Here is a 14,044-nt window from a genome sequence, read left to right as displayed (position 1 = left end):
AATTAAAAAAAAAAAAAAATTCGCTACACTTCGCAATATTATTACGAGAAAGGGAAGAACCATGCAGACTTGTAAAAAGGTTTGTGTTGTGTACGGTAAAGAAAATCTGCTGCGCAGAAATGGTTCGCTTGCTCTCGTTCTGGTAATTTTGATATGAAAGATAATTCACGCTCAAGTCGTCCGATCAGATAAAAGACTTGAAAATCTTGAAAAAGTCCAACAAGCTAGACATTTCAATGTTTTTTACGAGTTGATCGTAAAAAAACATGAAAGACTGAATATGCATCTGCGATGCGAAACGTTGTCGATTATAATAGAATGCATTTGGTTTAAACAAATTCATTTTCACATAAGAAAACCAGTTTAATTCTACTAAAAAGACGCCACGAACATTTTCCTAGACTCAATATAATTAAGTCTGGGAATGTTGATTGAGTCATAAAGCAGTAATATAGTAAATGCTTTAAGGTCTATCATTCATTTGAAGAATTAATTTCAAAAAAAGATAAAATTAATCTTTTATGCGACGTATGCAATTTTTACTTTTGGGAGCAAAAGCTAAGTGTTTTTTCGTTTCTTTCCGGATTATATCCTATCTATTCATCATTGTAATCTATTATCAACTATATGTCATTACAAATAAAATAATATCTTTCTTCTATTTGACTGAACCAACAACAAAAATGCTCTGTACAAATCAAATTTATTGCGGTAATACTCATCAATTATTCCAGCTAGAGTTGCTTTATAATATAGAATTGCCATAGCCACCTTAAACCAACTCTCTGATATCTAAAATAATTTCAAAAAATGCATTTAGACAAATATAAAACATCTTTGACTCCAGCAAAACTTCTTACTTGTAGAGGTTACTTCGGTTGACGACGATTTCATTTCCAAATATTCTAGATGGTTCAGGGTCAATTGACGTAGATGATGCAGATCAGCCTGCATATCGGCAAATGTTACGGATACCTTCAAACGGTAAAAGCCGTAAAAACGGTAAATAACTGGTAAAAAGGCAAAAAGTCTAACCCAAAGATAATTTATTTCTTAAAATTAAAAGTTCTATTTGTGATCATGAGTTCATGAAAAATAAAACTGATCACCAGAAAAACATATTTGTTTATTTATGTAAAAAAAAAAAAGCAGATTTTTATTTGCAGCAAGATAATCTACTGATGCTTTATGATTAAAATTAAAGATATAAATTCAGAATGAGAAGATATAAATTCAGGATGAGAAGATACAAATTCAGGATGAGAAACACAAGTACAAGGATAACAGTATAAAAAAAATCACAAGAATTTTGATAATAGGATAACATTTCTCCTTGAAAATTAATGGAAAAAATATTTGTAAAAATATGGAAATCAGATCTAAAACATCTAAATGTCGTACAATTTTTTACTGAAAATAAAAGTCATCGTCCAAATTCACATGATTTTGCTTGAATTGTCAGTAAAGCTTTATAAAAGTCAGTTATTCTTTAGGTTCGAACGCAATTTCTCTCAAGTATTCGTAATTCATCTGGATAACTCGTGGAATCTCTAGATTATTTTTTCTGACTTTTTTCTGATGTAAGTTATTCTTAAAAGAAATCCCTGAACTATCACTGCTGATCACTGCTGATCACTGCTAATCATGATAATCTATTTCCAGGATCTCTGCTTCTGAATATCGAACAATTTTTTTAGGGATTATTGCTTCAAAAAAAAAAATTGGTAAAATTATCATTCTTTTTTTCGGAAATATATTCTTTTTTCTACTATTCGCCCTTTGCTTAACACCACAAGCAATGTTACGCGGATCAACAACCGCGATTGTAGATGAATCTGATGAGAATCACTAATTTCATGTAGAAATTTTAGTGAATCAAAAAAAGGTAAACTCGTACCATTCATATTCAATTCTTTAAACCGACTTTTAATGAAGATCTACTGCAATACCCGATTCCAAAAATAAATTGTTTTTTTTTTTAAGAAAAATGCAAGTTGCAGAAAAACTTTCCAATAAAATACAAAGATCACTCAACAAATTATTTTTTTGTACTTTCAATCTACTGCAAATTGTCTAAATCTTATTGCTTTAAGTGTGTCGAAATAGTACAATATCCATTTTCTTTCCATCCTCACAAATAAAATTAAAATAATTTCAAATTTTTGACGGGATTTTAATGATTTAGCGTAGATTGATTTGGAAGGTTCGTCTTACAGTCTTAAAAATGCTTTTATAGTGGAGACTAAAATTCTCAAACAAGGTTTTTTTTAGTATGTTTTAAAAAAAATTAAATAACTTTATTTACTAAATAGTTATACTATATTTATTAATATAATTTGTAAAAGGTAAATCCTTTAAAAAAATTTTGTAATGGATTGTAAATGATTGCGTTGATCAATAAGTTAAAGGTGGTCTTTGTTTCCAAACTTTTTGATTAACGCAAAGTACTGCAGTTTGAACTTGAAAAAAATCCAAGTAAAAACACACTAATATTCGCTCTTTGCTTAACACCACAAGCAATGTTATTCTCAGCAATAATCCTTGTAAACTGAGAGCTTTCACGGTCGCAGCGAATAATTGTTTTATATAGGATGTCGATTGGGACGTTGATTAAGACTTGTGAATGAAAGAAATATTTAATATAAAATTTGATGAAATAGTTGATGAATGCCCAACCACCTTTCCCTTTTTGATAACTTCAAATGATGTAAAAATTGTAATATTCGAAGAAACATTTTCAGCATAAATTGTTTTTTACTACTTGCTAATTTGGTAGCTGATACTAAACTATCCTAGTATCTGGGTTCAAATCTCGGGAGTGTATTTGCTTACACTCAATTACCAATAGCACAGATATGCTGCTATTGGTATTATCCAAAAATATTAAATATGGTTTTGATTGTGGAAACTGTGAAAGAGCTATTAAATGCACAATCTGAAGTAGAATCAAAATACCATTACGAAAGTAACTAATTGCTAAAGTTAACTCCCAATCAGTTCCTACTTCCTATTTAAGTCGAGATTAACACAATAAATTTTGAATCACGGAACATTTGCAAAAATCATCAAACGTATCAAAAGATTTCAATACTTGGAAAAGTCTCTCTTTTATTTACACAGGACAACGTCAATACAGGAGCTTGTTGTAACTTTTGTTTTTTACAAATATCAAGAAGAGCTTCCTGTAGTGGTTACACAAGAAAGTAAAGAAATCCATGAAGAAGAAGCGGGCGCACCGATAAACCAAATAAAATAGCAATTAAATGTTTTGTCTTCTGTTCCAATAATAAATCAAAGAAAAGCGTGCAAAGCAGATATAACGTCAAGGCATATAAAGAAAACATAAAAAATGCGGCCGATTAAAGAAACGCAGTGATCAATAAAAAGGAATTCCGATTGAGAAGTGAGAAGAAGAAAAACGATTGGTTTGTTTTATTTGTGAAGAAGATCAGTATGAAAACGCGATTTAATGCTTTGAATTATAAAAGAGTTGAATAATAAAATCATGAGCACACGATTTTTGCAACTGGAGTTGACAAAAGACGAAATAAGTTTTCATTTTTGTTGTAATTGAACACTTATGTTTCATTTTAACAGAATAATAATAGTAATAATAATAATAATAATAATAATAATAATAATAATAATAATAATAATAATAATAATAATAATAATAAAAATAATAATAATAGTAATAATAATAATAGTAATAATAATAATAATAATAATAATAATAATAATAATAATAATAATAATAATAATAATAAAAATAATAATAATAATAATAATAATACTAATAATAATACTAATAATAATTATAATAATAATAATGATAATAATGATAATAATAATGAAAGTTCGTTCAAGCAACTCTTTATTTTACTTTTAACAAACTTAAAACAACTAAAAAATGGCATCCTTTGAGGCTTTTTGTCTGCTCCACTGGATCACGTACAGAATATTGATTTATAAATTATTAAATAACGATATTTGTAAACTATTGAAATAAAAAATTATGAAATCTTGGAGAAGCATGATATGACGCTCAGTGCGGTCATTAACAACTGCTAGCTGGCTGACACACATTTTAGAAGTAGGTAAAAAAAATAGGAAGTTCCCACTTCTTCACAAGCCTTCATGCAGTTTCCCAAGCCTCTACTCATTCAAGAGCAGAAGGTCCTATTTCACATTTTGGTTTTGATTTCAATTTTCAGTTCCCTAAACTCATCTACTATTTTTAGTTGGAAAGTAGTCTATAGCAATTTTAGAAAGAAATGGCATGGAAAAATACAATTTAGTTTTCGAAAAATTCAGCTGCTTCAAAACATTTTTTTTTTTATTGTCTCATAATCAGAAGAATTGTACATTTGAAACTAGTATTATGATGAGCTCCTGGATGCTTGAAACTTGGGAGACTCAGTAATATAAATATTAAAGTATTCTGAGTTATCTTCATCTAGATCTTTAGATTAAATGAAATTTTATTTTATTATGAACAAACTTTTAAACCCATTTTCTTAGCTTCAGTGCTTTCAAATTGCTAATATACAAAGATCATTCAGCCGCGGTTGTCCCGAACTACTTTTTTTTATATCCTTTTTAATAATTACTTAATAATAACTTAATAATTTCTTAATAATTTCTTAACAATTACTTAATAATTACTTAATAATTACTTAATAATTACTTGCTAAATGATCTTTCTGCAGAAGCAAATTTCAAAGGGAGCGTGAAAAACAAAATCAAAACAGAAATTACATCCAATATATTCTAAGCAATTATATACTAAGTTAGCAAAATCCTTTACAATTTGCAATTCTTTTAATTCGTCTTTTAAAAGTAAATGAGCACAAATAAGTTGTATTGGAAACTGTTCACTTTAAAAAAAAAAAAAAGTAGAATACTTCTTTTATAACTTTTCACATTTTTTAAAAAACGTCTTTGTTTTTTAATGTTGATAATATTTGTGGATCCAGAAAATCCAAGATAATTTTTTTAATTTTTCCATACTTTTGATATCAAATAGTATCAATGACAGACTTGAATATTCCAATTCTAAACATATTTTTTTCTCTTCATAAAAAGTGGATACTCCTCACCAATTCATCAAAATGGTGGCTGTTGTTGTTTTTGTTAAAACTCAAGGATAACATTCCAAGTTTTTTCAATATCTGAAGCATCAACTTTTATTTGAATAAATATAAATTTCATAATTATAAATTTAAAAATTATAATTGACTGTATTTTGAGTCTGGTTCAATTTTTCTTTTGTAGAATTTTTGAAGCTAAATTAATTTCTGTTAGAATTTTATGCAAAAAGACGCACATAAAAATAAACTCAACTTTTTACATTTTATCGTTTACGTTTTGAGCTTCAATGAGAATTTCCCTCTGTCAAAATCAAGTCAAAGAATTTATAAATAACGTAGTTTAACAGCCTGTAGAGATGTCAAACCTCCGGATGTAGTTTTTTTAATATTACATTTGATTGGCCAGTGAATTTAAAAAGCAAATTCCATCTAATAATAGAATTTTTAAAAAATGAATAAAATTTTTGAAGTATAACGAAAAATGCGCTCATGTCTTTAACATTCTCTGTCGCATCTTTTACAACAAGATGGCACAATGAACTTACTTTGCATTTTACTGAGTGTTCTTTACTCTTTATTGAAGGACATTTTAAAAACCGCTAATTACACTTGCTCTGTCGTATCCTTGACCAACACATTTTTCAGTTAATGTCTTTATTTCGTCTAATATCGATATAATTTTATTTTTTATTGCCTCTGCAATAAAATCTGTTTAATAATCCCAAAAAACGTTTCTTTAGTTCCAAATCCTTGAGATTCTAAATCGATCATTTCTTAGATTATGCTAATTTCTAATCATTAAACTGAATTGGTCCTTTTTCATTACATCTTGGGTAATATGGAATAAAAGCGTCTGATATAAGGTATTGTTAATTTCACTTACTAAATTTCTCTAAGATTTTGCCCCGCACATTAAATTAGTTCTTTTTGAATTTTGGGACTTAAGTATCTAACTGATCCATTTTGGCATTTCAATTACTTGTTTTAAAACAGAGTCATATTTAGTTGAACATATGAAGTTCTATTTCTTGCTATATCATTACACCATTGATTTTTTCAGACGGCAAATAACCAATATGGGTTACAGTAATCTGCAGCCAGAATTTTCGAACTGTGTGACCAAGATTAAGGAACTGAATCATATCTAGAAACGCACGTGAAAATTTTTACACAGAGGCAACGATTATTCTGCGTAGGAGCTTATGGAAAATGGTTCTAAGGGTATTTTTTATTGTATACGCTCACTAAAGACCGACTGAGTTTATCTTTTAAATTTAATGTTATTTAATACATAATAACCCAAATCTGTATTTCCAAATTCTGAGTTTTCTTCGTCGTCGTTTTCGTCATTTTCACTTAGAAAGTGCGGCGCTTGTGATTTTTGAGAACCATGTTGGATGATATTGATTAAACCAGTACTATTAGTACCAGAAAGTTATATCCAATTCTGGAGTGGAGAGATTTTCCTGTGTCTCCGAACATTTTCTATTCTTATAGATGTTTGGAGGAATGTATATATTTATATACGACTAAAAAAATTGACTTTTAATTTTTCCAAAACTTTTTAAAAAAAGACTTCGCCGATGACTGTTTCATAGTAACTTTTCCAAGTTCATTAGTATTTCTGGGCTCACTACGTCGACATATATTCCTCACAGTTCGTTCCCGAGAAGCTGTCCAAAGCCACTACCGTTGCAAGCACTGTCAAGCAGTTCTCGTACAGTATCGTTGCTGTTGCTGACATTTTAAAATGCTTTCTTTGATTTTAGCATTTCAATTTTGTCTACGCTTTATTTGAGATAATGTTAAAGAAAATGCTGCTGATGGTGACCATAACCGGAACATCTATAGGGGTCACGAAGTTTTTCACATTTCGTCGCCTTAGAGGGCAGAGGTTCTATCTCCATGTTGTGCTCAAATTCAACTATGACTTTAGGGACATCTATTTTAAGTGTTAGAATCAGATTAGGCAGCGGGTCTATCTCCACATAGTAGGAGAAGAGCAATAAATTTGTGCGAGTTTTGAGCTATCTACATTTGTGCGGAATCCCAAAAGGGCAAAGGTGTTATCTCCTTTGCCATCTGACTATACCGGAGATATCTTCTTTGCCCTATGACGTAATTCTTGAAAAAGGCAGACGATAACAAACGAAATATAGGGCAAAGTGCCCAATTAATGGCCATAAATTTCTTATTGATAGCCGTGAAGAATGCCTTAATCTAACGGAGCTTTTATTTTTTCACTGTTACATTGGTGACAAACGGCTTTACCTAAAAAAAGTCCTAGTTAGTACTAAAATATGCTTCATTCAGAGAAAAATGTATTTAAACAGAGATTTCAATTTCGTACCAATTAATGGCCGGGTAGACCAAATAGTAGCCAGCAAATTGAGAAATGGTACCTATTATGAGCCACCTACATAACCTATAACTGACATATCTAAGAATGCTTATATATCAAAAAGTATTATTTTATCAGATGATTATAACCTAATAATGAACTAGGAACTACTAGATACTAAGAAAAAAATTTTTTAGTAAAAAGAGTATAGTAAAATATACTCTGTTTTGCTAAAAAATATTTTTTTCTTGGTTTATAGCAGTACTTTAACAAAGTGTTTATTTGTTATTCAAATTTAGCTAGTGTATCAAATAGGAAATAAAAAAAATCAGTTGAGAAATTTTTTAATTGCTATTAATCTCTTGAACTAAATTAGCTTTTTTAGATAATTTTTGTGTCTCTTTCTTCTGTTGTTCTTTTTCTTTTTTCTTTTTTAATCTTTTTTCTTCAGTTGCTTTGACTTTATTTTTTTTCTTTTCCTCATTATTCAATTTCGATTGCATAGCTTCTTGTGAAGTTAATACAAAATATTTTTGAACCTTTCTTCGATTTTCTTTTGACTTGATAGTATATATCTTTGGATAAGGCAAAATATCATTGTCACTATCATTAGCAGAACCCTTTGTACAAGACTGAATTGGTGTCAGAATAGGCTGAACAATAGCTTCATTTGGCATCTGATTATAATGAGAGGGGGTTTCATTGGTCAAATAACAAGGCTGGCCTGTGATTTCATTTGGCATAGAATTTGACTGAACAATGGTTTCGTTTAGAATTGGAATAGGAAGATCTGTGTTTTCATTTGACACTGGAATATCTATGTCAAAAACATCCTTTATGCATGAACTCTTTTTCAGTTTGAATTCTTTATATACTTTATACAAAGGATCTGGAATGTCATAACAATTCTGGATACAGAAGTTGAAAGTTGTAAACTGCTCATGTGTTAAATAAGTATCCCAAACCAAAGAAGCAGTATTATTGTAAAGGTTTACCAAATCAGTGTTATATGTTTTTTTATATTCAGACGTATTTTCAGATTTGTTTGCGCTTGATTCTATTTCAAAATCAACTCCCACTTCTATTAAACTTTCTGATGTTGTTATTCTAGTGTCAGTTTTGATAGGTTGCAAACTTGATTCAAGCAGATCATTTTCATCAAGCAGTTGTTGTATGGAATAGACAGAATTAGGCAAGTAAGCTGTGCTTGAAATAGCAGATGGATTGTATGGATATATGCCACACGATTGAAACCCTGAAATAATGTTATCAGCTGTGAGGGCTTGATCCCAGGCTTTCTTGAAAAGACCACAAAAATTTGGCTTGTCAACAGTAACTCCAGGATATTCATTTATCAATTCATGACAGATTTGATTGTAATATGTTTTAAGAGGACCAAATACTGTTCGATCTAGAGGCTGGAGCCAATGCGAACAATGTGCTGGCATTTCCACAATATGAATATTATTTTCAATTGCAACAGACAATAATTCAACTGAGTTATGAGAATCGTGACCATCAACTATGAGAACTTGTGGCCTATCTCTGCCTATGTTAGGCAAGAAAGTATTGGTGAACCAAAGATAAGCAATCCCTTGCTTTGTCCAACCTGTCTCACTAAAACTCCAATTTGAGCCTGAAGGTGCATCTGTAGTATTAAAAGATTGAAGAGACCTAATCGTTTTACCTTTTGCTATTAAATGTGGAGGCACTAAATCACCTGCAGCATTTATAGCAGCAATAATGGTTATGGTTTCACGTTTTCCTGTAGTACGAGATTGAAGGTGTTTTGTACCTCTTTTTGCAACTATTTTTGGAGGTTTAACCCTTTGTGGTCCGACGGGACATAAATGTCCCAGTTTACTTAAGGCTCTATGGCGATTCACTTGAAGTTAAGAAAGTCAAATATTTTGATTATGTCATTTCTATAATTGTTTGGCTATATCTCAAACCAACTTTTTGCGGCATATATAGTACTTTTATGGCATAAATACTAGTTTTTAAAAAGGTAAACTGATATGCGCATGTTTTTGATTTTAGTACGAAGAAAAAACTTTATTATTCATTATCAAATTATTACAGAATTCCCAAACTTTTTTGTTGTGTTCTTTAATAGTAATATGATCAATATATATTAAATTTTATAGGTGAAAGTTTGTTCTAGGTTGTTTATTTTCACTACTTTGTTGTGGGACATATATGTCCCTTCAGGTTTTATGGAACTCTGTTTTGGATGTATTTTATTTAATTTGGTATTATTAATTTGATTTTATTTACTTCAAGAGATAATAATAATGAAACATAAAAAGTATTATACTGCTGCCGAAGCTACAAAAATAATCTTAGAAGATATTCCCCTAGGAGACAGCAGTGATTTATCTGACTATTCAGATGATGATGAGAATTTTGAACTAGATAAACTGCAAGCTGAACAACAGTGTAATGATGACTTATCCAATCAAGTTGAAGTAGATGTTTCTGAATATGAGTCATCTGAGTATTCATATGATGGCAATATCTGTGATACTTATAATAGTTTTTCAGGTAAAAATGACTATAATGTAGAGCAAGATAGAAAGTGGAGCAAGATTGAAAAGAATGAATTTGTTTCAAGCTTCAATCAACCGGAAGGTACCTTTCTATTTATTAATTCAAAATGCTTTTTTGTTTTGCTTATTTTTCATCCAGAAAAAGCTCATTGAGAATATATACATATATTCTCTATGAGTTTTTTCTGAATGTGAATGTACACATACATTCACTAATCAAATAACATTTATAATTTGTTTCTTATTATTCTTTGTAATAGTTAAGCACATGATTTCACTTTATTTTACATTAATATTTTAGGACCTGTCAAAGTGCATTTTGCTGACTGCCAAAAACCAGTTGATTACTTTTTAAAATATTTTGATAATGAAATAATGGATTCCATCTTGTTCCAAAGTAATTTGTATATCAATCAGACACAAAAAAGAGTTTCTGCATTGTCAAAAGCTGAATTATTCGCATTTATGGGGATTAACATGGTGATGGGGTATCACGAGTTACCATCATGGAAACATTATTGGAATGGCGAGCAAGATTTGTCTGTACCGTTTATTTCAAATGCATTATCTAGAAATAGATTTTTGCAGATACTATCTAATATCCATGTCAATGACAATAACGCAGTTCCAGATACCAATACTGATAAACTTTATAAAATGCGACCACTAATTGACAGCTTGAATAAAAAGTTTACTGAACTGTACAGTGTATTACGTTCCGTTAGTATTGATGAAAGCATGATTCTTTTCAAAGGGTGCAGCTCATTAAAGCAATACAATCCTGTGAAACCAACAAAAAGAGGTTATAAACTTTGGTCCTTAGCAGATATGGATGGCTACCTTTACAAATTTGAGGTTTATCAAGGAAAAGATAATTGTAGAATTGATCCTGCTATGCCTAAATATTTTGGTTTAGGAGAAAAAGTCATTTATGAAATGACAAAATCATTGCAAGGAAAGTTTCATGAAGTTTTTATTGACAATTACTTCACATCTGTTCCGCTCATGGAATACTTACTCTCTAATCAGGTTCTAAGTTGTGGAACTTTGCGTACAAAAAGAAAGTACCTGCCACAAGACTTTATAAAAGATAGGTGCCTAAAGCGAGGCGACTTTGATTATCGAATATCCAAAGATGGAATTGTAGTTTTTAAATGGAAGGATAACAAACCTGTTCATGTCATTTCAAACTATCATGGAACGGATACATCAGAAATAAAGAGAAAGAACAAGGATGGAACCATATCAATGATTTGCGGTCCAAAAGCAGTAAAAGATTATAACGCCTTTATGGGAGGGGTTGATAAAGCTGACATGCTTTGTTCGCTATATGGCACTTCTAGAAAATCCAAAAAGTGGTGGCATCGCATTTTTTTTGGTCTTGTTGAGCGAACAATCTGCAATGCTTATGTTGTTTATAAAAAAATGTCCAATGAAAATATAAATCTTCTTGACTTTCGAAGATCAGTTGCACAATCCATGGTTATGAAAGGGAAGCCACCAAATCTTGGCAGACCAATAACATCATCTCCTTCCAACAGACTTACTACTAACAAAAGAAGAAAGTCAAATTATTCAGTAGTGCCATCAATTCGTAAAGAACATCTTGGAATTCATTGGCCACATCATGATGGAAAACGAGGACGGTGCGAAGTTTGTTCAAAAAAGAAGATTGAAGCAAGGCCATTTTTCAAGTGTAGCACTTGTAAAATTTTCTTATGTATAAATGATAAAAGAAACTGCTTTAAAGAGTTTCATGAATGAACAACTTTATCTGTACATTGTAAATAATATACACTTTTTGTTGGTTTAGATAATGCCTGTCGGGACTTATTTGTCCCATAGTAATTTTTAAGACAGCTAAAATAAAAAAATTAAATCTTTTTTTTTTTTTGTATGTAGATTTATCACAAATTAAAAAAAAAATAAAACAATTTAAAAAAAAAAATCATTGTCACACCTTGGACCACAAAGGGTTAAAGTCCATCTGTAACCCGGACTCATCCATATTCCAAATCAAAGATGGCTTTAAAAGTGCATGAGTCTCCTGCAAAACTTCATGAAGTGAATAGAAATATTTTGCTACTTTTGGAACAGACATGCATTGATGGCGAACTGATGAAGTACCTTCAGGCTTTCGCAAAACTAAATTTTTATGTCGCTTATTGAATGAGCGCCACCATTTTTCTGAAGGAGTTGAATGTTTAAACTTTAAATTGTGTTTCATGGCTAAATCAGAAGCATATTTTTTAAATTGTCTTTTTCCAAATCCAAATCCAAGTGTAGCCCTTGTTGCTGCATATTCAACTAACTTGTTCTCTAAATTGCTAGATAATATTGGACTAGGTCCAGGTCTAACACCAAGAACTGAATCTCCTCTAAAATATTTACCGGGGAAGTTTGAATTGTAATGCAGCTTCTCGTTGTGACATTAAACTATTTTCAACAGCTGTAATTGCATTTTTCATATCAACACTAGACCACTGAAATCTCTTAATCTTTGTCACTTTCTGGGTAAACTTTGAGTTAAAACTTGAGGCAGTTTTATTTTTTATTTTCTTGTTCCTTTTTGTGCTTTCCATGATTAAAATCAACTTAAAGAAATAACATACAAGCTTTAAAATATAGTATAAGACTTAAAAATGATTATATATATATATATATATATATATATATATATATATATATATATATATATATATATATATATATATATATATATATATATATATATATAAAGTATATACATGTATTGTATAGATAAGTTACTATTTTATATATTTACTAGCTATATACTAAATTAATGTTACATCAGCACTTGCCTATATCTTATGTTTATATAAATAGCTGATGCATTTGAAATAAATTGGAAATCAATTTTACTTTATAGTGTTTATACAGTATAAATTACACTAAGATCCTAATATTAGCCACGTTAGTACCATACAAGAGCCACGGCTGGCGCTACTCCACTTTCTCCCCCCCCCTAATTTTATGATTGATTCTGATAGAGAATTTTATGCTGATTAAGAATCGTATAAAAACATGGGTCTCAAAATCAACGGAAAGTGCTCTAATCTGATGTCGAAAGTACAAAAATATACCACAAATCGCTAATATTCGCCATCTTGAAAAGTGATTTTTTTTTGTTTAAAAGTTATCCTTTCAAAGTATCAACAGCCTGGTTTTTATTTTTTATATAAAAGATTTCGAATAAAAGAACAAAGAACCGGTGCGTTAAGTTTCATAATCAGGTGTATTGACCGCATTTTTTTTCTCTTACCAGGTAATGAAATTCAATGGCATTTACTCTTATCGCGTCAATTTGCTTCAACTGGATTCTTAGTTTGTTAGCTTGAGTGTCTTTTAAAACTTTTGTCAAATAAGTTGAAAAATTCTTTCATTGATTATATTTTACAATTCACTTTAAAACAAGATAAAAATTTTTTAATTATAAAAATAATTCTTTAAAACTATTGACTTTCTTTTAAAACTTCAAGTTAACCCCCCGTGAATTCATTTTCATTATGTTTGTCATATAAAAAGGAGTGCTTCAGGTTTAATATAGAATCGCTATCTATATTAAACCAGAAAAAATTCCTTATAGTAAAAACCAGGCTGGCAATGTTTTGCGGTTAAAAACAATATCAACCGTAAAGTTAGTGAATTCAAGATGGCGAATATTAGCGATTTGTGGTATATTTTTGTACTTTCAACATCAGATTAGAGCACTTTCCGTTGATTTTGAGACCCATGTTTTTATACGATTCTTAATCAGCATAAAATTCTCTATCAGAATCAATCATAAAATTAGGGGGGGGGGGAGAAAGTGGAGTAGCGCCGCCACGGCTCTTATTTGGTCAAACGAGTGGCTATTAATGAGACTATTTGAGATCTTTGAGCTTGGGCTACATTTATGCTTCTTCCTTTCGTGTGTTGACAAATAAAACAGTTTACATAAACATAATAAACTAACAAAACAGATCAAAATATATCATAAAGCCGTACACGAAGGAATACTTCGTTAAATGCGTCTCAAAGTTGCTTGAAAAAAACAAAAATGA

At 30.2% G+C, this 14,044-nt stretch overlaps 1 protein-coding gene across 1 annotated transcript; it reads right to left on the bottom strand.

The window, feature by feature from the left end:
• Positions 1-7,762: 7,762 nt before the first annotated feature.
• Positions 7,763-12,573, bottom strand: LOC145186333 (uncharacterized). Its single transcript, XM_090098569.1, has 2 exons — positions 11,951-12,573; positions 7,763-9,258 (listed from the first exon to the last, which is right to left on the bottom strand). Exons 1-2 carry the CDS (start codon positions 12,205-12,207, stop codon positions 7,776-7,778), a joined length of 1,740 nt encoding a protein of 579 aa, XP_089954695.1. The 5' UTR covers positions 12,208-12,573; the 3' UTR covers positions 7,763-7,775.
• Between the last annotated feature and the right edge of the window lie 1,471 nt (positions 12,574-14,044).

This window comes from Hydra viridissima, unplaced genomic scaffold (genome assembly GCF_058129835.1).
Source record: "Hydra viridissima isolate aposymbiotic clone 2 unplaced genomic scaffold, HvirCarnegie_v1 scaffold_9, whole genome shotgun sequence".
NCBI classification, from domain to species: Eukaryota; Metazoa; Cnidaria; class Hydrozoa; order Anthoathecata; family Hydridae; genus Hydra; species Hydra viridissima.
The sequence above is the reverse complement of the archived record's forward strand: the minus strand, read 5'-3'. Positions and strand labels throughout refer to the sequence as shown.